This window comes from Petaurus breviceps, unplaced genomic scaffold (genome assembly GCF_028583685.1).
Source record: "Petaurus breviceps papuanus isolate PSGF00001 unplaced genomic scaffold, PetGlider_PUasm1.0 90750, whole genome shotgun sequence".
Classification (NCBI taxonomy): Eukaryota; Metazoa; Chordata; class Mammalia; order Diprotodontia; family Petauridae; genus Petaurus; species Petaurus breviceps.
In genome coordinates, this window is record NW_027187335.1 from 11608739 (window position 1) to 11630948 (window position 22210).

The 22210-nt window shown below is 43.6% G+C and overlaps 2 protein-coding genes across 4 annotated transcripts; both read right to left on the minus strand.

The window, feature by feature from the left end:
* Positions 1-325: 325 nt before the first annotated feature.
* On the minus strand, positions 326-6631 carry RPL27 (ribosomal protein L27). Of its 3 annotated transcripts, XM_069067604.1 has the most exons (6): positions 6461-6594; positions 6180-6262; positions 5224-5393; positions 3882-3992; positions 3705-3766; positions 326-538 (listed from the first exon to the last, which is right to left on the minus strand). In XM_069067604.1, the coding sequence occupies exons 2-5, from the start codon at positions 6258-6260 to the stop codon at positions 3718-3720; spliced, it is 411 nt and encodes a 136-aa protein (XP_068923705.1). In that variant the 5' UTR covers positions 6261-6262; positions 6461-6594; the 3' UTR covers positions 326-538; positions 3705-3717. The 3 variants fall into 3 exon arrangements, with proteins under 3 accessions (XP_068923705.1, XP_068923706.1, XP_068923704.1); XM_069067605.1 differs by lacking the exon at positions 326-538 and having other exon boundaries at positions 3674-3766; positions 6485-6631; XM_069067603.1 differs by lacking the exon at positions 326-538 and having other exon boundaries at positions 3674-3766.
* A 5397-nt stretch (positions 6632-12028) lies between these two features.
* Positions 12029-22119, minus strand: RUNDC1 (RUN domain containing 1). The gene is made up of 5 exons (XM_069067597.1): positions 20608-22119; positions 16439-16597; positions 15129-15327; positions 14823-14939; positions 12029-14714 (listed from the first exon to the last, which is right to left on the minus strand). The coding sequence occupies exons 1-5, from the start codon at positions 21112-21114 to the stop codon at positions 13849-13851; spliced, it is 1848 nt and encodes a 615-aa protein (XP_068923698.1). The 5' UTR covers positions 21115-22119; the 3' UTR covers positions 12029-13848.
* Positions 22120-22210: the final 91 nt, after the last annotated feature.

The window sequence follows — 22210 nt, forward strand, 5'->3', positions numbered from 1 at the left end:
TTGTGGGGTATTTGCTTCTGTTGTTTGTTTTGTGTGTATATGTGTTTGGGGTAACTAGGTGTCACAGTGGATAAAGCTCCAGGCCTAGTCAGAAAGACTCATCTTTCTCAGTTCAAATCTGCCTCAGACACACTGTGTGACCTTGGGCAAGTCACTTAACCCTGTTTGCCTCAGTTTCCTCATCTGTAAAATGAACTGGAAAAGGAAATGGCAAACCACTTTAGTATCTGTATCTCTGCCAAGGAAACCCCAAATGGGGTCATGAAGAGTTGGATGTGACTGAACAACTGTGGTGTTAGGTCAGAAAGAAATCAGAAAGCAGAAGTTATCTCAAGTTAATGAGAAGTTTATTAATTGCCATCCATATTCAGTAGCCAGAATGCATACATGTAGGTTGAAGATGAATTTTCCCTAAATCACCCCCAGACAACTCTGGTTTCTTCTCTTTGCCAAACATTGTTCTTCTGCTGACGTAATATTGATGCAAATCCTTTTTCTTCTCCTGGAGACATTGTTTTCAAGAATGTCCAGAAATCGCCTGTAAAAACAACCCTGCTGTTTATCAGTAACCTGATTGCCTCCTTTTTCTGCTTTGCAACCTAGTGACCAGCATGAATTAGTTTCCCTTATTAAAGTATTGTGATAGTCATACACAAAAATTTAACCCTTCAGTGGTCAACAGGAAAAAAAAAGGCTGTTCCTGGAAGGAATATTTCCTTTTCCTTTCTGTGGTGGGCTGTTGTGGAGGAGCTTAGGGATCTCAGGCTTGTAGGCTTCCATGACCAGCATCCCATTGTTGTGAAAACTTAGCAATAGACTTAGTGAACTGCTTCCCTCTTTTGTTGTTGTTGCTGTTCAGTCTGACTCTGTGACCCTATTTGGGGTTTTCTTAGCAAAAATACAGATACTGGAGTGGTTCACCATTTCCTTCTCCGGTTCATTCTACATATGAGGAAGCTCAGGCAAATGGGATTAAGTGACTTGCCCAGGGTCACATGGCTAGTGTCTGAGGCCACATTTGAACTCAGGAAAAGTCTGGCACTATCTGCTGTGACACCTAGTAACATCCTACTTCCCTCTACTGCTTGGTTTCCCTACCAATTAAGATCAGCTTTAGGCTATACTTGTCATCAAACTGTTTAAAGAATAGAAGAGAGGTGTCAAACATAGTCAGGATCCCTTTCTGATGGATCTTTTCTATGTGCTCTCAACTGAGGGCCTTGCTTCATCCTTTACCAAAGAAACTGAGGGTATTAACCAAAAGTTATTTTCCCCAGGTATATCTCACAATCCCCTGGACATTATTCCTCACCATTTCCTCCTTTAATCCAGTTGCTGATGGAGAGATGGGTCCTTCTTACCAAAAGGAATCCTGATCATGTATATCCCCTTTCATCTTCTAGTAGACTGCTTTCATTATCATTTCCTCTATCTGATCTTCAACATATAAAGACTCCTGAGATCCTATCATGGCTGCTAACAATGATCCAGTCTCCCCTTTCTCAAACTCTGAAAATGTCACATATATTTGGTACCTTTCTCATTCCTCCCCACCCACTACCACCCTAACAATCTGTTTTCCTATCTAATCACTAAAAGAAACGGCTCTCTCCAAAGTTAATAATGGTCAATTACATGTAAACAAAAATTAACATGTTAAAAAATTTTGAGTTCCAAATTCTCTCCCTCATTTCCTTCTCACCCTTCTTGAGAATGAAATCTGAAACAGATTATACACATGTAGTCACGTCAAACATTCCATAAGCCATGTTGTAAAAGAAAACAGACAAAAACCCCTCAAAAATAGTATGCTTCAATCTGCATTCAGACTATCTGGAGGCAGGAAGCATTTTTCAGAAGTCCCTAGGAATTGTCTCAGATCATTGTATTGCTGAGAATGTCAAAGTCCTTCACAGTTGATCATTATTACAATACTGCTGTCTGTGTACAATGTTCTTCCGGTGCTGCTCACTTCATTATGCACTGGTTCATAGAAGTCTTTCCAGGTTTTTTTGAAAGCATCTTTCTCATTGCTTTCTTTTTTTAAATAGTACTTTATTTTTTCCAATTACAAAGAATTTTAAATATGCGTTTAAAAAATTCAGGCTCCTATTACCTCTTTTCTGGACTCTTAAAAGCCTATTTGTTTCTTAATTCAAGGGTCTACACATCCCAACAGTTATTTTTCACTCCAACTCTAGTGCCTGGCTCCCCATGACAGGATCAAATAGGAACTCCTCTTTGGTATTTAAATCTCTTCAAAAGCAGGTTTCAGGGTATTGTGGAATAAGACCATTTTCCTAAAGGCAAGATTTGCTCAGAGAGCTGAGCAAGCTGGGGGGACACCTCAATTCTTAAAAAAAGAAATTCCAATTCTTAAAGGAAAAGTACTATAAACATATCTTATGTCTGAGGTCAGATCTAGAATTCCCCACAATGCCCAACTTAAAAAAAAAACCTAGCATTTAATACTTTAAAATTTGCATAGCACTTTACAAACATCTGATTTTATCCTCATAATCTTTTTTTAAAAACAGCATTTTATTTTTTCCAATTACATGTAAAGATAATTTTAAATATTGTTTTATAAGATTTTTGAGTTCCAAATTTTTCCCCTTCTCTCCTCCATAAGAGGATAAGTAATTTGATCTAGGTTATATATGTACAATCATGTAAAACCTATTTCCATATTAGTCATGCTGTTAAAGGAAAATACTACCAAAAAAGTAAAAATAGCATTTATCTTCATTCAGATTCTATCAGTTCTTTGGATATGGAAATTTTCCACCATGAGTCTTTTGGAATTAATGTCCAAATCTAAACACTGTCATAAAAAACAGACTAAGATTTTATGCATTTCCTGAGGCCTAGCTGGTTTTAACTGCTTGGCATTTTTTAAGGGTAAAGGACAAGATGAAAAGAGAATGGGGTTACTATGGTAAAAAGAAGTGCTAAAATTGATGTATTATCATCAACCAACTTGGCTTCTACCCTACCTTTCCAGGATTCTTCTATGGAGCAACCATGCTGGCCTATTTGCTGCTCCCTACACTCAACACTCCACTTCCTTTCTCCCATCTTTGTACTGGCTATCTGAATACACTCCTGCCTCTTGGAATCCCTTCCTTGGATTTCCTTCAAAACAAATTATCACCTTTATTAAGGGTTCTTAACCTTTTCTGAGTCACAAACCCATTTGGTAAAGCCTATGGAACCATTCTCAAAATGATTTTAATGCATAAAATGAGTATGTTGAAATGTAATTATCAAAATACTTAAAAACAAGTTAATGAACTTCTGATTACAAACCCCTAATTCTACATAAAGCCTTTACCAATTTCCTCAGCTGCTACTGCATTCCCTCCCCAAACTACCCTTATGTATATGCCTACATTTCCTACTGGAATGTAAGCCCTTTGCTATAGAAGCTGTTTCACTTTTGTACTGCCCAGGACTTAGCACAGTACCAGGTACAAATTAAACACTCAATAAATGATATTGTATGGTGTGGGGGTATGTACTTATGCGCCTATCAATAGCACCCTGTTCCCTAACCCTAGTCTACTCCTCTCTGCTCCCCTCCACTTGATTAGACAAATAATTAAGTATAGTCTCCTCCTCTGTAAAGGGGTAATTTAGGTCCCATGTACTCTATGAATCAGACACATAAATGTTCATTTTTAGTTAACATTTTATTTACTGACCAACACAGCAGTTCTAAAACCGTAGCTTCTGGAAGAACCACTTGTTTTTGCCTGTCTTGTACCTAGAGAGAAAAAAAGGCATTGATGAAGAGATAAAAATGCACCAGGGAGGGAAAAGGACAAAGCCTCAACATTACAGGGAGCTAATTTAGTTTCATACTATCTCATCTTACTCACCTTTCCTCAAACTTGACCTTGGCCTCCCTCCTTGCCTTACGTTTTAGTGCAGGGTCACGGAACACATCCTTGTTGACAACTGTTTTGTCCAATGGGATATCCACAGAGTATCTGGAGATATGAAAAGTAATGGAATGTTGGTAGGCAAGAGCTGGCAATTTGACAACTAGACCCAGCCCCCTACCAACCTCAAGAATCTAAGAATGCAACTTTCTACTATCAGAATACAAGCAGTCTATCTAGCTTGAGTCCATCAAAACAATCTTTGGAGTTCTAGTACCAAATAATGAGTTCTATAAGGGACAAACCAAGAAGGTAGGTTAAGGTGGAGAATTTGGTAGGTGGCTGAGTTAAGGAACATATAAAGGACAAAGGACAAAAGTAAGATTATTTAATTATATACTCGGGCTAAGGGACAGGAATTGGATTAAGGGTGGAAATCTGACTTTGAACTTCCCCATTAACAGAAAATTGGCTTAAGGTCCACTTGAGGGGAAGTACCCATAGAGGTAGCTAGGTGGGACAGTTGATATGACTGATGGCCCCCAAACTGGTTAGACCTGAGTTCAAATATGACCCCTGGAACTTTACTGTGTGATATCGGGCAAGTCACATAATCTTTGTCTTCCTCAGTTTCCTCAATTATAAAATGGGAATAACAGCACCTACTACTTCTCAGGATTGTTATGAGGATTAAATGATTTAATATTTGTAAAATGCTTTGTTAGCACAGAGCCTGGTCTATGGCAGGGGCCTAATAAATGTCTGTTTCCTTTCCCTACTTCCCTAATTTTATTTAGAAAGAATTAAGATCTCGATCTTGGGAAGAATCTTCCAATCCCTGAGAATGGTCAAGGAATAGTTATAGTTGAAAACTAAGCTCTCTTTTCCTTACTTCAGATTCCTATGCTACCTCAAACTGTCTTGGGGTAGAAAGATTATCAAGAGGACACAGAGGACTATCTATGCCCATTTAGACATTTCTCTAAGGCAGAAAGGAAAAGGCTTGGACACGGAATGTTCAATTAATAAGTTTTATGGCATTAATTTAAATTCATTAATCACTTATGGCAGACTAAGCCTAAAGAGATGATTATCAACTATCCTCATTCTGGAAAAGCCTATAAACACATAAAGCATAGACAAAATGACTAGCCTTTCAAAGTTAACCTATCTCCTCTGCCTTCAGTAACCCCTCTTGTCTTTTGAAATCTCGGGGCATTCATCTATGCCACTCTTTCTTCTTCCAAATCAGATTTTGTACCAATATCAAATACAAAGTCAGACTAACTGGAGAATTAATGCCAGAGGAATTGTAACTTCTGCTTTTACAGAGGCTTACCTGGTGGGCATGAGGTGGTTGTAGTTATAAACTTTCACAAATGACTTGATTTTCGATCTCTTGGCAATCTTCTTTTTGCCCATTGCTGCAGTCACTTTTCGGGGGTAGCGATCGATACCTGCCACCAAGGCATGGCTGTAGGGCCTGTCAGAGGTCCCATCATCAATGTTCTGAGAGAAATAATCAAAATCACAGTAAGTTGACATGTTTCCTTGACATTGCTCTACTATAGGTTTTGGCCTACAAAAACCCTGGTGATCAGGCTCCCTTAATAGCTGGAGCCCTAAACTCCAAGGCTGCTAAAATAAAAAGAGTTGGGAGAGCCTAACAAGAATGCTTAAGAAATTTCCCACCCTCTGACTGCTGGAATTTTGGCTAAAAAGTCACCCACTCTTCAGACAAGCTGCACCTAGAACCCAGTTAGTTCTCTCTCCCAAGAAGACATTTTTGGTGCCCCAGGAAAATTCAGGTCTGTGGTAAGGATGTGCTGGGACATCTATGTAGCTTTCATAACCTGGCTTGTTTAGTCCTCAATCCCTACCTCCACTTAATTTACAATTCGGTGACAGTGGGCTCCTTTTTTTTGTTCACACAAAACACTCCATCTCCAAACTCTGCATTCTCTGGCTGTCCCTGGATAGGTTTTCCCTGGTCACTGCTCGACAGCTTCTTTCAAGTCCCAGTTAAGATCCCACATTCCCCATCTTGTTTAATGCTATGCTTCCTCTGCAGATTATCTCCAATTTATTTGCCGTCTCTAGGCTGCTGGTAGACGGTTGTCAGCTGCTGTCTCCCCCTTTAGTATTTCAGGATTCCTGAGGGCAGGGGTTGTTTTTGTCTTTCTCCGCATCACCGGGGCTTAGCACCAAACCTAGCACACAGCAGGTGCTTAACGCAATTCCTGAATCGGCCGGCCACCCTCGGCTCGGCTAGCCTGTTCCCGACCCTCCCGGTACCTTGACGATGACGGCTTTGCGCCCAGAGTACCGCCCGGCCAGGACCAGCACCACCTTCCCGGGTTTCATGAACTTGCCCATTTCTGGGGAGAAAACGCAAGCAGGAAAAGAGATCCCTTAAGAGCCAGGCCTTGGGCACCGCTGAGCCCCAAACTAGCCCTGTCTCCTTCAGCCTCCCCTAAGGCCCACATCCCCGCCCATCCCGCAGGCCCCCGAGTCCTAGCTGAGAGGGCCTTGAGGGCCCTGGTGCCCCGTAGGGCGCGGATGGCAGTGGATCCTACCGTGGCCTGGAGCACGGCACTCACCAACACGAAGAGAGTCGCTCCTACCGCGAAAAGGAAGACGGCACGCTTCCGCTGACCTTTCCCACCGGGTTGGATGACGTCACTGCCGCCTTAGGCCCCGCCCCCGAACCTGGGCATTCTAATCACGGTCTGCGGAAGCCGGGTTGTGGGCGGAAGAAGCTTTTAGAGCGGCAATAGGGGCCTGGTGAGTCATGCGGAATATCAAACTTTATTAGCAGCGCAGGAAGCGGGCAGGGAGAGCAAACCGCTTCCCTGTTTCTGGGATTCGGAGCTCGGGCGGGATTCAGAGTCGGGAGGGTCTAAGGAGACTCTCCAGTAGAACAGACGAGGGTGAAGGGGTGAAATCTGGAGACCCGGGCTCTCCTGGAGGAGAGACTTCGTTCCCTTGCAAGCTGCTGGACGGACCTCCCGCCTCCGCTCTGCTGTTTCTTTACGGGAGCTGGGAAGGAGCCCCTCCCCGCCAGTCAGGCTCATTAAGTGCCTTCTGTGTGCCAGGGACTGTGCTCAGCGCTGGGGATGCAAAGAAAGGCGTCAAACATGGATGGCCACAAATTGTTGTCGGGTCCGGCCCGACCCTTTCTCTGAAAGCTGTGTTCAGTCTTTCTTCCACGCAAGTCCTTTCTCCACTCAGGGGTCAACGCCATCTTCCCAATGCGCGGGCCTGACCACGTGACTGACCGCTCCCCCTTCACAAAATTCCTCTCGCCCCCTGGTCACCTCCGGGGTCAGATATAAAACCCTGTTTGACCATTAGAGCTCTCCATCCGCTTGCTTGCGGTTGCTAGCACACCGGCCTCCATCTCCACATTCCCAGGGGTTTTCTCTGGCTGGGCCTCACGCCTGGAATGCTCTCCCTTCTCCTGTCTGCCTCCTGGCTTCCCCGGCACCACTAGAGCCTTACCTCGGGCCTGAAGCCCTTTCCTTTGCTTCTCCTTCACCTTAGTACCTTCCTTCTGGGATTATCCCGTTTATCCTATATAGATCTCGTCTATAACACAGCTGGTTGTCTTCCCCCATTAGATTTTGAGAAAGGGGACCGTCCATTCACTGTCTTTATATCCAATGCACAGAGTAGGGGCGATTGTTATTGGTCTGATTTGTTCTAAAACTACCACATTCAACCCTCCGGGGGTTGTTCCCCGACTTTTTGTGACTCCATTTGGGGTTTTCTTAGCAGAGATACTGGAGTGATTTGCCATTTCTTTCTCCAGCTCCTTTTACAGATGAGGAAACTGAGGCAAACAGGGTTAAGTAAACTTGACTAGGGTCACACAGCTAGCAGATTTCTGAGGTCACATTTGAACTTCGGAAAACATCTTCCTGACACCCAGCTGTTCCCTAGGGCTAACCATTATTTAAAAGCCTTCTAAGTGGCTCAGCACATGGACTTGGAGATATGAAGACCTGGGTTCAATCCTGCCTCAGACCTTTACTAGCTGTTTTGACCTTGGGTACTTGACCCCTCTCAGTTTCCTCATTTATGAAACTGAAATAACAATCATCATCATCATCCCTATTCCCTAGGATTGTTTTCAGGATAAAATGAGAGAACATATGTTAAAACACTTTGCAAACAAAGTTCTGTTGAAAAGCTAGCTATTGTATGATTAATGATAACAAAACACCCTAGTTTTAGTATACTTGGATTTTGTCTTTTCTCTTTTTGAAGCTATCTCAGGGACTTAACAATAGGGAGAGGGTTTTTTTGTTTGTTTCTTGGACTTCTTTGGCACTCCAAGTGGAGCCTGTGAACCCCTTCTTAGAATAATGTTTTTAAATTAATAAAACACTTAGAATTACTTAAGAAACCAATTTTATTGAAACAGTGATAAAAATATTTTTTAAAAAAGAACAAATCCACAGATCCCAGGTGAAGTGCCCCTCTTCTACAGTCTCCCCTGAGTATACTGATACTTTTATGTCCACTCAAAATCTGCCTTGTATGAATTTAGAACAGAGAACATTATAGTTGGATGGTAGTTTAAACTCCTTTATTTTAGAGGTGAGGAAACTGGGGCCCAAAAAAGATTAAGTGATTTGCTCAGGGTCACACAGCTAGTTTCTAGGCCAGGGGTGAGGAACCTTCAGCCTCAAAGCCACATGTGGCCCTCTAGGTCCTTAGGTTCGGCCTTTTGACTGAGTCCAAGTTTTACAGAACAAATCCTTTTATTAAGGGGATTTGTTCTGTTAAGTTTGGATTCAGTCAAAGGGCCACCCTCAAGGCCCTAGAGAGGGCCACATGTGGCCTTGAAGCCACAGGTTCCCCATTTCTGGCTAGGAAGATCCAGGACTGGAATTTGAGTATACAAAATTTTGGATGAGACAGGCCTTAGTGGTGTGCTGGAGCTAGCCAGTGTTTGATTGCTAAATTTTCAGTGTGAGTTTCTGTACCACAGAAACAAGAAAATGCTACAAATCAAGGTCTGATTTGTTGTCTTGTTGGTTGCTTGGACTTAAAAAAGTGATAGAAAAAAAAATTTTTTTTAAGTATTGGAGATGATTAAAATTTGTCATACATACTTTTTTTTTCTAGAAAGTAGGTTATTAAACATTTGCCAACACACCTCTGCTAGCCTCTTGCAATTAGTCAATCAACAAACAAGTACTTACTATGTTCTAGGCACTATGCCAAGCACTGGAGATACAATGATTTTCCCCATCCTCAAGGGGCTTACATTCTAACAGGGAGACAATCTATATACAACTAAGTAATGCCACATGTGTACAAAATGAATACTGAGCACTCTTGGGAAGGAAGGCACTAGCTACTCATAGATCAGAAAAGTCTCCATGGAGAAGGTGGCACTTGAACTAAGTTAAACTAAACTCAGGATTCCAAGAGGCAGAGAGCAAGTGAGGATCCATTCCTTGTATGGATGAGAGTCAGTGCAAAGAAAGAGACAAGAAATTAAGGATAGCTAGTCAGGGCAGTTTGGCTACACCATAGTGAGCAGAGGAGAATAATACGTAATAAGAACCAGGTTGTTATATTTGATCCTCGAAGTAACAAAGAATCACAAGGTTTGATTGGATAGGAGGTGACATGATCACACATGTGTCTTAGGAAAATCAGGCCATGAGTGGGGTGGAGTGAAGTGGACAGAGGCTTGAGGTGAGGAAACCAAAGAGGATGTCATTCTAATATACTAGGCAAGAGCTGTTGAAGGCCTTAACTTGGGTGAAAGTTGTATGAGTGGAACGGGACATGTGATGGGAGAGCTGTGGAGTTTAGAAGTGACAAGCTTTGCTTCTCTGGACTGGATAGGTGGGGCAAGAATGTGGAGTCAAGGATGAAACCAAAGTTGGGAGTCTGCATGACAGGAAAGATCGTGGTATCCTTGGCATTAACAGAAAATTTTGTGTGGATCTGGAGGGGAAGAAAATTAGTTATTTTGGATTTGAATTTGAGATGCCTGTAGGACAATCCATTGGAAAGAAATACTCAAAAGGCAGTTGGCAGTGTGGAACTGGAGCTCAGAAGATACTGGATTTACAGAACCTAGAATCATCTGCTTAGAGATAACTGAACCCAGGGGATGCCTAATGAGAGTAGAGAGAAGAGGGAAGTGAGCCTTGGGGTACTGAGTTTAACATACATGATGAATTAGGGAAGGAGCAGTAAGATAGAAGAAGTAGGAGTCAATCAAGTCACAAAAAAATGCAAAAAAGACAATATTTGGGAATAAACTGTGGTCATCTGTGTCAAATGACGCAGAGAGGTAAACGAGGATGAAGACTGAGAAGAATTAGGTTTGGCAACAAAGAAATCTTTGATAACTTGGGAAAAATCAGTTTATGTGGTGAGTTGACTGGAAAGCAAGATTGCAGAAGACTAAGGAGAGGAGGTGCAGGAAATGGGCTTATATGTATGGAGGAAGACTGGCTAACAAAGGAGAGATGTAAGATGATAGTGGGCATGACATGATCTGGTGAGTTTTTTAAGATAGAGGAGACATGGACATGTTTGTAGGCAGTAGGTAAGGAAACAGGTAGGGAAGATGTTGAAAATCAAAGGGGGGAGATGATAGTGGGATTATCTGCTAGAGAAGATGAGTGGGGGTGGGATCAAGTGTACATCTGGAGGGATTACCCTGGGTGAGAAAGATCATCTCTTCATCACAGTAAAAGAGGAAATGGTAAGGCATAATGTCAGTGTATTATGAGACAAGGAAGAGGGGAGGGGAGGGAGCTTTAAACAAATCACTTCCCTTTTTTCAGCATGGTAAAGTTGTAGGAGAACATATCATGAGAGGCTTGAGGAGAGGTTGTAGATAGTGTAATAGAGAATCAATTGGGGACGAGTGAAAGGATTGCCTGACTTCACTGAGGGCCTGGTTGAGAATGAAATCTAAACTGGATAGCAGGCAACAGTGCTCCAAGCTATTCTGTAAATTACAAAGAAGCTGCCACTCTTGGCATTTCCATGCTGGGAGCTCCTCCACGTGGGTAAAGTTATAGGTCTAACTAAAATATTTTTTAAAACAGACTGCTGTGTTGGGATTCCCCAGAGCTAAATGCTGGTCCTTTCACTATAGGCTGATGAAGGCCTAGAATGGTGATTAACCCAGTATAATATAGTGGTGTCAGTTTGCCTGGGGGGAGGGACAGTATGTGTGGCAAGCCCTAATTGAGGGTATGGGGAAAATTAAAATCAGTGGGTACAACCAATGATGGTTTGAGAGTACAAAATTATGAAGAACCACAGTGGCTTTCTGGTGAGATGTAAGGTTTAGAGGAGGAAAAAAAGGGAAACCTAGAAAGAAGCTGATCCAGAGTTGGAGAGGCTGGGGTAAGGCCTTGGCCTGTAAGTAGCAACAGGTGAATGGCAACAGTGATGACGAATGTCTAGAAGAGGGACCTGCAGAGTGGAACTGACAACAGAGGAAGCTAGATGCTTTAAACCTGTGCCTAGCTGACTTATGTTTTACCATGTTTTTAACATACAAAGACAAGTCAGGGGCCTGTTCCTACCTTATCTCTGCATGTTGTCTAGGACAGTACACTGAACATAGCAAAAGTTTAATAAATGTTTGTTGAATGAATCCCTATCATTTACATCCTCTATACAGTTTGTCCTTGATTCCTTCTGTGTAGTCAGGAATAGCTGTGTATATCAATTATGAGTTCACATACACTAGAGGAGTTAGGTGGAGGAAGAGATCCTGCTGGAGAAGAGGTGAAAAGAATCTGTGAAATGCTAGGGTTCCCTTCTTGGGGCTCTGAGACATCTTTCTCCTGTTTCCTGGTGATGTTGGCAGAAAATTCACAAGGGCAGCCAGGGGCAGGAACTCCCTTTCGGGGAGCTTACTGTTTGGGGGCCTTCTCAGGGAGCAGTAGCACAATTTATTTCTAATTAACATAACTCCAGGGTACAAATGGCCTTACTTCTCTGGTATCCTCATCTACAAAAGGGAGAGCTTATCAGAGAATGGAGTTGCTTGCTAGAGGAACTGGAATGCTGAATATTTGTCTTTCAAAAATCAGGAGGCTTTCTTTGAATGAGATGGGAACCCAGTTTTCAAATAAACACTTTCCACTAAAGACTTTGTGAAAGTTTACACAAAATACTCCACATTTACATTTATTGTCACACACAGTGGATAAATTAGGATCAAAATCAACACAATTTTAAATAAGTGACATTTACTGAAAAAAATTAAGTTAAAATGCACTGTATAACTCAGCAGACACAAGATCATCCCACAACTGTACACATGTAACTGAAGACAAAGCTTTTTCAAGAGTGTTTAAACCTCAGAGGCTTGTTGTACATTTACAGCTTTGGACAGTTATGTAAGTAGAATAAAAAGATTCAAGAGATAATAAATCTTAAATAGGGCTGTTCTAGAATTAGCTATTCAATTCTTTCCATTTCACTGTTGGGAACAATCCCCAGAAGACAAGCATCAACACCCACTACAGGAGGGACCAGTTACCAGCCTATCGAGATCAACCTAAAGCCTTCTCTAGAGGGAGAAGAAAGCTAGGCTAGGCTTTCTCTCTCAGTCTCTAAGACAGGCTGTGTCTGAATTAAGGAAAAGTTGATACTGGTTATACATGTATATTTTTAGATGTACAAGTCTGCCCCAGCACAAGGGTCCCTGACAGAATAGATAAATAATAGCTCTGCCTCTGAGAAATCAGGTTCAAATCCCTAGGGACCAAGAATCTTGCTGAAAGAAGAGTGGGAAGGGGGAAGAAAACACAAAAGGCCAGAGTATTTGTCATGGCACACAAATTGTTAAAACATTTGCCCACTCAGATTTAGGCTCTGATCTCCACAAGAAAAGATCCAGAAACAAAGAAATAAAAAAAATGTGGCTAACTCCCTTATAACCCTGCCTGAATTTGTCAGAAGGTGTAAGAGAATACAATTTTTCTTGCTGGATTCACTGGTTTAGAAGAGAGAAAATATACAGAAACTTCTGGCACAAAAACCATTTTGGGTACAAAGGAGAAATTATGGTTACAAGGGGGCCTGGCTTTAGGTCACTCAAACCTACTTTAAGAAAAAAAAATGATAAAATACCTAGCATTTATATGGTGCTTTAGTTTGGCACAGAGCTTCACAAATATCTCACTTGATCCTTATAACAACCCAGGGAGGTAGGTGCTGTTATACTTATTTTTACAGAAGAGGAAACTGAGGCAGATGAAGGTTGACTTATTAGGGCCCACACAAGTAAGTGGGAGGATCTGAATTCAAGACTTTCTGACTTCCAATTCAGTATTCTATGTTGTATTATGTCTACCCAGCTGTCCCCCACATCTCCCCCCTACAAAAAAGGATTAAAAGTAAAATCAAGCTGTATGTATAGAGATCTAGGGTTTTAGGTACAATTCTCTTTTATCTATTCTACTGTGTATGTGGAAGTGTTCATCTTATTGGGGATTGGGGTCAAGTCCAGAATAAAAAAATAAAACGAGGGAGCCTCTTACTTGAGCAGCAGAATGTTGGGCTTAACTTCTCCCCATATGAGTGGGAACAGATCTTATTTGCAATGCCACGGGATGAACATACTCCTGGGTTTGCCGAGTTTCTGATGAGGGTACCTGTGGGTCAATAGAGCAGCTGGGAAGGCAAAGATGCCTCTAAGAGAAAGCCCATGCACATCCACATGTGCACACATACACAGGCAGACAGTCATATACCAAAGCAGAGCATTTTTAACTGGGGCATTCCGTCGTGAATTTCTAAGGTGCTAAGTGTGGGTAACAGACTTTAGAGGCACTAGGGCTGGCCACCTATGCAAAGCCTAGGGATAACTGTAACCCAGCTGCTTCTTCCTCCAACTCTCTCAGCCTCATGTAGTAAAGTGGTAACATCCCTATGGAGGCACTAGTCAGGACCAAGGGCCTGGCCATCAAAAGGCATCTTTGATGTTCTTGAGCTGCCGGACAGCCAGGTCCACAGGGAGGCTGAATTTGAGGCTGCTCAGGCGGCTGAGCAGATTGAGGGCACTTTCAAAACCTGTATGTGCCATGTAACTCCAGGGCTGGTAGTGTGGCTCGATGAGTGCTCCAGATTTGCATATCAGATTGACCCAAGACACCAAACGCTGCTCATTCAGGGCCATGCACACCAGAGCTTTCAATTCTGAGTCTGCACTGCGCTTAAAGGGGTCATGTTCAGTCAGCACTACATGGATGGCAGTTAACAAGCTTTGTTTGGGTGTCACGACAGCACTCCCTGTCATAGGCAGCCCAAAGGACTGGGACAGCTTTCGAGCTGGGGACTCCACAAAAGCCCGGCCATTCTTGGTGTTGTAGTATTTCACAAAGAGCTCCCAGGGGTGCATGGTCTGGGGAGCAGAGGAGAGGGAAGGGAGCAAGCAAGCAATGGGAGCCATTACAAGACTCATCCCTGGTGAGGAGGCATACAATCCGTGGGCTAGCAAGTCTCTCATGGCCATGGTCAGCTCCTTTCGCACCGCCACCGTTAGCTCATCTTTGCCCCCAAGGGGGATGTCCTGAAAGCTGGTACTGCTGATGACATGATCATTCATCTGACTCCTCAGAGCTAGCTGCCTCACCCTGTCCACTGAGGCCTCCAACCTTTTCAACAGAGGAGAATAGTCCCTGTCGGCCTGGTCCCTCTGCCACAGGGTTCGGGGGATCTGACCAGCAGTGCAACCAAACTGACTCACTGCAAAGATCTGAAGCACAGCCAGTGCACGCCGCATCAAATGCAGCCCTGTCTCACGGATCTTCCTCGCCTCTTCAGCATTCCCTGTGGAAAGAAACAACCACCTGTCAGTGAGAGGCATATATTGCCCACAATGGGGAGATACACACCCCAGACAAGGTGAAGAGATGCCAAGGATGAGGCCACACTCACCTTTTTTATTTCCAGAAGGCAATTGAGTACCAACCCTAGAGGAGCCATTTCCAGGCTTCCCTGACGTCCTGCATTCACAATGTTCACCTCCTGTCTGCAAGGGGCTTCCTACTTCATCTGGAATACAAAGTCACAAGGAGAGGACACTTAGCCTCTCTGAGGAAGGGGCCCCGATGGGATTGGATAATTTTTTACTTATTATGGTCATTTATTAAGTTATAATGGGCTAGTCACCGGTGCTCCAAATACATGACATGGAACTATGATTCTGAAATGCCTTCACCTTGCCTCGGTAGGCCCACTGACCTTGGATGAAATTAATGAACATTTCCAGGTCTCGGATCTGAGTTTTTAATTGTTCCACCAACTGCTCCTTCACTCGGGCAGGATTGACTATCTGGGCCACAGCTACATCCACACGCTGCCGTAACTCTTCAGGAGACAATGAACTGATGTCTTCATTCAGATTCATGTCCAACTTCTTTATTAGTTCATCTATGATCACCTGAATAAAGCCACAAGCAATGACAGACCACTCACCATGGGGGACATCTGACACACTTTTTGACTTGAAATGGAGTTCCACAAGGGGGAGACATACACAGTCCCTAGCCCAGGACCAGTGGAAATGAGGCTACAGCTGATTAACCAAAAAGTCTCCAGCCCTTCAATCTCATTTGTGGTCTCTATGATGTAAGGCCACTCTATAAGCCTGTGCATAGCCTACATGAGGCTGCTCTTGAGGTTTCCCAATAACACTGTGAATGTAACAGAATGATATAAATGCCATTATAAAGCCAAAACACATCTTCTACCCCCATTTGGAAAATCATTCATTTCTAACACTATGAGACTAAATTATCTGCCTCTTTTGTGTTTTTCCTAACATCATATTTTTGTAAAACCAGGTAATGACATTAGATAGGATATGACTAAAATTTGTTTCCTAAATGCCTCAGCATAGACTTACTGATTTCTTCAAATTTCTAATCAACTAGGTAATTAGAGGTCCCAGGTTATTATAGTTAAAAAAAAAAAGTCAGTTAACACTGAGAAATGTTGTGGCAAATTTGAGAGAAAAATAATTCGGCCACTTTATCAGGACCTGCTGGAAATTCATTCTAGGGCGACTTCTGGAACTCTAGCTCAGTCATGTGACCTTTGTGGGACCTGCATCCCATATACTTCTGAAGCAGAATTGTTCCCAAGGGAAAATGATTGTTTCCTGTGTGTATGCAAATATGTAGTATTGCAAAATAATTTTAATACAGTATTACCTTAAAGAAGATATGGGTACAAAAATAAACCTGATTTAACAGCTACATAACCATATATTATATAACTTGAACTACAGTTCTATGGACACGTGTATAAAGAATACAGCAGATTTACCTTGTCTGTCATGCTTAAACCAATAGTATAATAAAATCTGTTCTTATCTCCTAAAAAACTGATGGAATGGGGGGGCTTAGGGGGAGAAGGAAAGGAAGTGGCCCAGAAAAGAGTTCTTAGAAGAGCCAATTGAAAGAATGCTAGCAAAGGCCAAACCCCGACAGCCTGGGGGAGGCACATGTTAATCAGGGACTCCACCAGAATAATCTCTGGAATGTACTTACTCGCTGTCTTTCCAGTACCATGGACTGTGGCAGGGAGTCATAGCTGCCCTCCTGGTAGGCAAAGGTTTCCAGGTCATCTAGCTGAGTCTTGAGTTGAACTATGAGTTCTCTCTGCTTTTCTCTCTGGGCTTCTACACGCTCCTGTTTTTCCTGTTCACTCTGAAATAAGGAAACAGGCAGAATTCTTATGCTGAGTACGAAAAAGAGGATATTGAGTGTTCTCTCTCTGGCAGGAGTCTATGGACACAGTGGAGCCTGCTATTCTACTTGCTTCATTCATACTGGACCATCAGGGCTGAAATAACTAGTTTATATCTCTGCCAAGAAGTCTTCCTGGATCTCAGGCATAAGCATTCTCCCCAGCAGAATAACCCATACTTTCCTCAAGCAATGTTGCCACTTACGGACTTTTTATAGCTCATATCTACCTCTAGAAAAAAAAAAAACAACAGTACTAGTCAAGCAGGGAAATCATTCCAATTTGATTCCTTATCACTTCTCTAATGGGTTCCACCTGTGGCTGCCACCACACAGCTTCTAGAGGGCATTCTACTCCTAGTTTTTGAGAGAAGAGTACAAATTCAACCTAGCTAAAATTTCAGTATTTTGAAAGGAAAATTTCTAGATAAATGAAAGTAAAATAAAAAAAATACAAAAGAAAAAAAATTGAGTTTACAGAGCCCAAACATCTCATCCTAATGAAACTATAATCCAGTCAGTCACTGAATGATTAGCACAAGTCTGAGGTGGCCCATGACTTTTTCCTTCTCCCTCCTTCAAAGACCTTGTCTGGGAACACATCACTCCCTTGCTTGGTTCCTGGGCTGTTCCCTCTCTAACTCCCAGCAACTTCTGTTTTAGGGAGGAGGAAAGAACATAAGGCCATTCCCCTTCCTATTCATTCACTGTCAAATGTGGCAATGCATTACAGTACTAATGGCCAAGTCAATGACTAATGACTAAGTCAAGAATGAAATGTTAGTATTTCTCTGAGGGAAAAAAAAAAAGAAAAACACATACCAGCAGATAAACAAATGCTTTCACTACCTCTTCCATTCTTCCAAACTCTGTGGCTTTTTTTTTTTCAACTATCCTTTTAGCTATCCTTTTTTAACTGTCCTTTTCCTAGTCCTCTTTAATCTCAGTACCTTACAAGATTTTCTCCTGTTTATAGAGTATCTATCCATCTGTCTAGAGCTTGTTTGCATGTTATCTCCTCTATTAGACAGTGAGCTCCTTGAGAACAAGAACTGCCTTTTACTCTAGCACTTAGCACACAGGAGGTGCCTAATAAATGTTTATTGACTGACTGACCATCATTTCAAGGTAAGAAATGTACAGTGATCTCTTCCATTCTCTGGCACTTGGTGCACTGATGGAATTTGTAGAGTCAAATCTTAAAAACCCTCAAATATTAAATGAGGGTTAAAGCAGCATAAATTGCTAGTTAAAAATCTTTTGGTCTCAGGCTCCTTTCCTTGGCACGCCCCACCGCCTTTTTAGTTTCCAATTTATGCATGGAATTTTTTTTAATCCACAATTTAGAGTTTTCAGATGTATTCTGGAGACCATAAATCTATCCTTGTTTTTCTTAGAAAGAAAACCATAGTTTTTAATAAGCATAAAAATTACACAGAAATTGGGGTGGCTAGGTGGTGCAGTGAGTAGAGTACCGGAGTCAGGAGGACCTGAGTTCAGATCCACACACACCCACCACGTGATCTTGGACAAGTTACTTAACCCCAATTGCCCTCCAAAAAAAAATAGCAAATTACACAGAAATTAAGTACTTTTAGTTTATCCACAAGGGTGGGTATAGGATATAAAGTGTCACTTACCAATCCCTGCAGTTGTAAGGCATGCGAAAGAACAAAGGAAAAAACAACAAATTAATGTCATAATATTTTATTTTATAAACACTTCATTTTGCTTTTGGTTTGCTCTAAAGAAAAATCCCACAATCTCCTCTTCTCTAGAAGAGGCGACTACAGTCTAGGGGAATCATAGTAGTGTCAACTATGAATCTGACCACAGATTCCTGTTAGACTTGAACTCTGGCCATGAAAAGTTGTCTAACCAGCCACAGGAGAGAAGAGGTAAGTTTATTTTCCAAAGAGTCCTAACTCTTTGCAGATAACGGCAAAAAACAAAACAAAAAATAGCCAGTCTGTATGACAGTCTCTGTAGAAAACTTTCCTACAGGGCAAGAACAATATGGTATTTACTGGAATGGGGACAAACACAACAATGTTAACCACAGGTAAGTTAATGAACACTAGCAAAATGTGGCAAGATAGAAAACAATGTCTGTCCTCTCCCACCCATGATCACATATTTAGAGCTGGAGAGGAAGCTCAGGGGCACTGGGACCATTTTATTTATGGAGGAAACTGAGACCCAGAGAGGTGAAGGTGCCTAAGTAGCAAAGATAGAATTTCAATTGCAGGTGCTCTGATCTGTCTGTCCACTGTTCTTCCCATTTTATTTCAAAGCTTTCCTGTGTACAATCTCACAGACACTTAATAAAGGATTTGAGAAAACTACATGGTAGTGATAGTGTCAATTTTTTAAAGTTCTACACTGATTTCTTAAAGCACATACAAACAGGTATAAATGCAGGTAGGACATTTGGTGCTGATGCCCCTGGAAGAAGGCCTCATCACATTCACAACACTTCTGCTGAGAAAGGGAGAATTCCTTAGAATTTGTGGATCAATCAGGGCCCAACAAGCCTGGAGGGGAGGGACTGGCTTCATTAAAGGTGGGAATGCAGATAGGAGGGATTAAACAAGGCAGATTTTCAGATTAAAAGAAATAGGTCAACATTCTTTGCAGATAAGAAGCTTCCAGGACTTCACTTTCTGGTGGGAAGGAAGCCATATGTGGGGGTGTGTTATGTGACTTAACAGCTAACTTAAAAGAATGTCTAGGAGATACAGAGCCCTCAGCATATCAAACTGTGTACACCTGAGGCATCCCAGAAAGGAAATTTCCTGTGGTAAAGAAAACAAGGTTAGATTATTCCATGAACTGACTTATCACTAACCAATAGGACCTCAACCTAAGGCTGTGAGTGCTTGTAGTGGGAGGACAGGGAGGGTTAAAGTACCCAAATCAGTCAAGATTTGAATTTCAGTGGTTAGAACATTTTTATGTAAAATCCTAAACCAGAGAAATGATTTAAAATTAAATGTCTTCCAGATCTTGCTAGAAAATCATGGGCAGGCCTCATCCAGATTCCTTTAACTGCTACTCCCAAGCCTTTATAAATTTCCTCCTTGCATCAAGTCAAGGTTGGACTGGCTTGGACAATGACCTACACTTTTGGAAGAGCTGGCAGTAGCTGGCACATTTAAGTCATGGGATTCACCTTCAAAAAGCCTTTAGACATAGTGTCCCCTTCATTTTAGGGAGATGCCCAAAGGGGCAGCTAAAAAGCAGTAGAGCCTGGAACAGAACTTCTGCTATATTATGCTGCTCCCTACATAGGCCTTCAACACTTCCTCTGACTTCAGTCCCTCAAGGTTTCAGCTGCCTGGAGAACTGCAGGTGTGGGGATGCCCAACACTAAAGTAAATCCAATTGCTTCTGACTCACTAGACAAGTAGGGAATTGCCTGAGGCACAGAAGGGCTGGCCACAGGCCTTGGGGTTCACATCTCTCTTTAGGCAAATCACATACTTATCCTTCCTGAGCCTCAGTTTCCTCATCTGTGAAGTAAGATGTTGGGACCAGATGGTCCCTTTCAAATGTAAGGCTGGATCCTATGGGATTCCTAGTGTCAGCAGAGGGGACTGGAAACTAGATCTGCTGCTGCCAGGCCTGGTTTCTTTACTAGAGCCGCCTCCAGGCTCAAAAAGTCTCTCTCCATCCTGTTCCCCTCTACCCTTGTCCCGTTGCCAGGCCTGTCCCCTTTCAGAAGTGGTACCCCCAGGTGCACAGGTCTCTATCAGCTGGGGGAGGGGGGTGTCTCCTGCTGCTAGGCCTGTCCCCTTCGGCAGAGCAGCTTCTAGGCCACAGGAGTTTCTCCATCCCGTTCCCCTCACTGTCCCAGTGCCAGGCCTTCCTCTTCCGCAGGTCCGCCTCCAAGCACACCGCTCTCGCTCTCTCTCTCTCTACACCACTTCCCAGCACCACCCTCCAACCCCCAGTCCGCGGGCGGGCCTCACCGGCTCGTTGCGCCGCACCCCCTGCGGGCCCTCGCGCTGTCTGTCTCCGTCCGGCTCTTCGGCGATCGGGTCCCCGGAGGCGCCCCAGCCCAGCACGTGCGGACAGCCGCGGAAGGCGAAGTCCTCTAGTTCTCGTAGCAGCCGCTGCTGTTCGGCGGGGGCCCCGCGCACCACCTGCCGCAGGCGGAACTGCACCTGAGCGAAGTGTGAGGACAGCGCGAGCAGCGCCGACTCCAGTCTCCGTCGCTCCGCTCGTAGCCGCCTCAGCGCCCGGCCCGGGGACTCCGGGGGCGAGGAGGGGCCAGAGCCTGCGCACCCCTCTGAGCCGTCCTCCTCCTCGCACAGCGCCGCCTGTGCCTCAGCCACCGCGCCCACCGGTGCCCATCGCACCGCCTCGCACGGCGGTGGCGTCGCCTCTGCCTCCTCTCCCTCGGCCTCGGCCTTGGGCTCCGAAGCCACCGCTCTAGCAGCCGTGGCCCCCGCTGCCACCCTCTCCACAGCCGCCATCTTCCCGGAAGCACGTCCCGTCAACCGCGCCCCCTCGCTGCCATGGCAACGCCGCGCGCAAGAGCCTGGGATGGTGGGCGGGGCCTGGGCTGACGCTTCATGGAGACGGGGCGTTCTTTCCAGGTCCTGAGGAGCGAAGGTCGCTCTTTCAGCGTAGTTGGGTCGCGAGCTGCGCCAATCCAGGAAGTTTGCAGACCCTGTCTTTTCCCAACTCTGCAGACTTACTTCACACTACCTCTGTAGCCGCTTCAAATAGCTACACGGGCCTAGTCGAAGTGGCCCTAGCTCGACATTCCACCTTCCGCCGCCTCCGAGCCTTTATACAGACTGTTCCCAATAACCTATACACCCCTCTCTTAAAGCCTTTTGCTTGCTTCCTTCCTTCAAGGCTCAGTTCAGGTGGGGTTCCCGTAGTTACATGTTGCATATCCTAGAAGTAGACTAAGGACCTTGAAGGCAAAGATCCTTCCTTCCTTCCCTTACTCCCAGTATGTACAATAGTACTCTCTTAATGCGTGGTGAAAGCCTAGCCCCAAAGAAAAAAAAAACACATGAAAAGACATCAACCACCGCTTCCCACTCCCACATCCTTTGCAAAGTGGAGGGTCTGTGGGTGTGTATATAGTATTGCACATAACGTTAAACTTTTTTGATAAATTCATTAATTTTACGGAACTTTTTCCCCCTTCCTTTAAAAAAAATCATTATTTAGGGATTGCCCTCTGAGGAGGGGAGGAAAAGAAAGATACCATGAAAAATGTTAAAATATAGCAATAAAATTTTATCTTAGAAAATAAATGCTTAGGGGCAGTTAGGTGGCGCAGTGAGTAGAGCGTCGGCCCCTGAGTCAGGAGAACCCGAGTTCGGTTCCGACCTCAGACACTTAACACCCACACAAAAATACTAGCCGTGTAACCTAGGGCAAGTTACTTAACCCCAATTGCCCTCCAAAAAGAAAATAAATACTTGGTGAATTCTGGATGAAGCAGCTTGGGAGGGAGCAGGAGAGAGACCCCAGTGCAGCCAGTCTGTCCTTGCTCCACACGTGGCTCTAGGATAGCCTTCAGACTAGAAACAGCACAAAGGATTCTCCTTC

Bases quoted from the DNA above. Each gene is read 5' to 3' on its own strand.
- RPL27 (XM_069067604.1), bottom strand. From the start codon at position 6,260: ATGGGCAAGTTCATGAAACCCGGGAAGGTGGTGCTGGTCCTGGCCGGG. The intron at 3,993-5,223 runs GTAAGCCTCTGT...TCATATCTCCAG, and splicing joins AACCACCTCATGCCCACCAG to ATACTCTGTGGATATCCCAT. The intron at 3,767-3,881 runs GTGAGTAAGATG...TTTTCTCTCTAG, and splicing joins AAGGTCAAGTTTGAGGAAAG to GTACAAGACAGGCAAAAACA.
- RUNDC1 (XM_069067597.1), bottom strand. From the start codon at position 21,114: ATGGCGGCTGTGGAGAGGGTGGCAGCGGGGGCCACGGCTGCTAGAGCG. The intron at 16,598-20,607 runs GTGAGGCCCGCC...TCCTTATTTCAG, and splicing joins GGGTGCGGCGCAACGAGCCG to AGTGAACAGGAAAAACAGGA. The intron at 14,715-14,822 runs GTGAGTGTGGCC...TTCTTTCCACAG, and splicing joins GCCTTCTGGAAATAAAAAAG to GGAATGCTGAAGAGGCGAGG.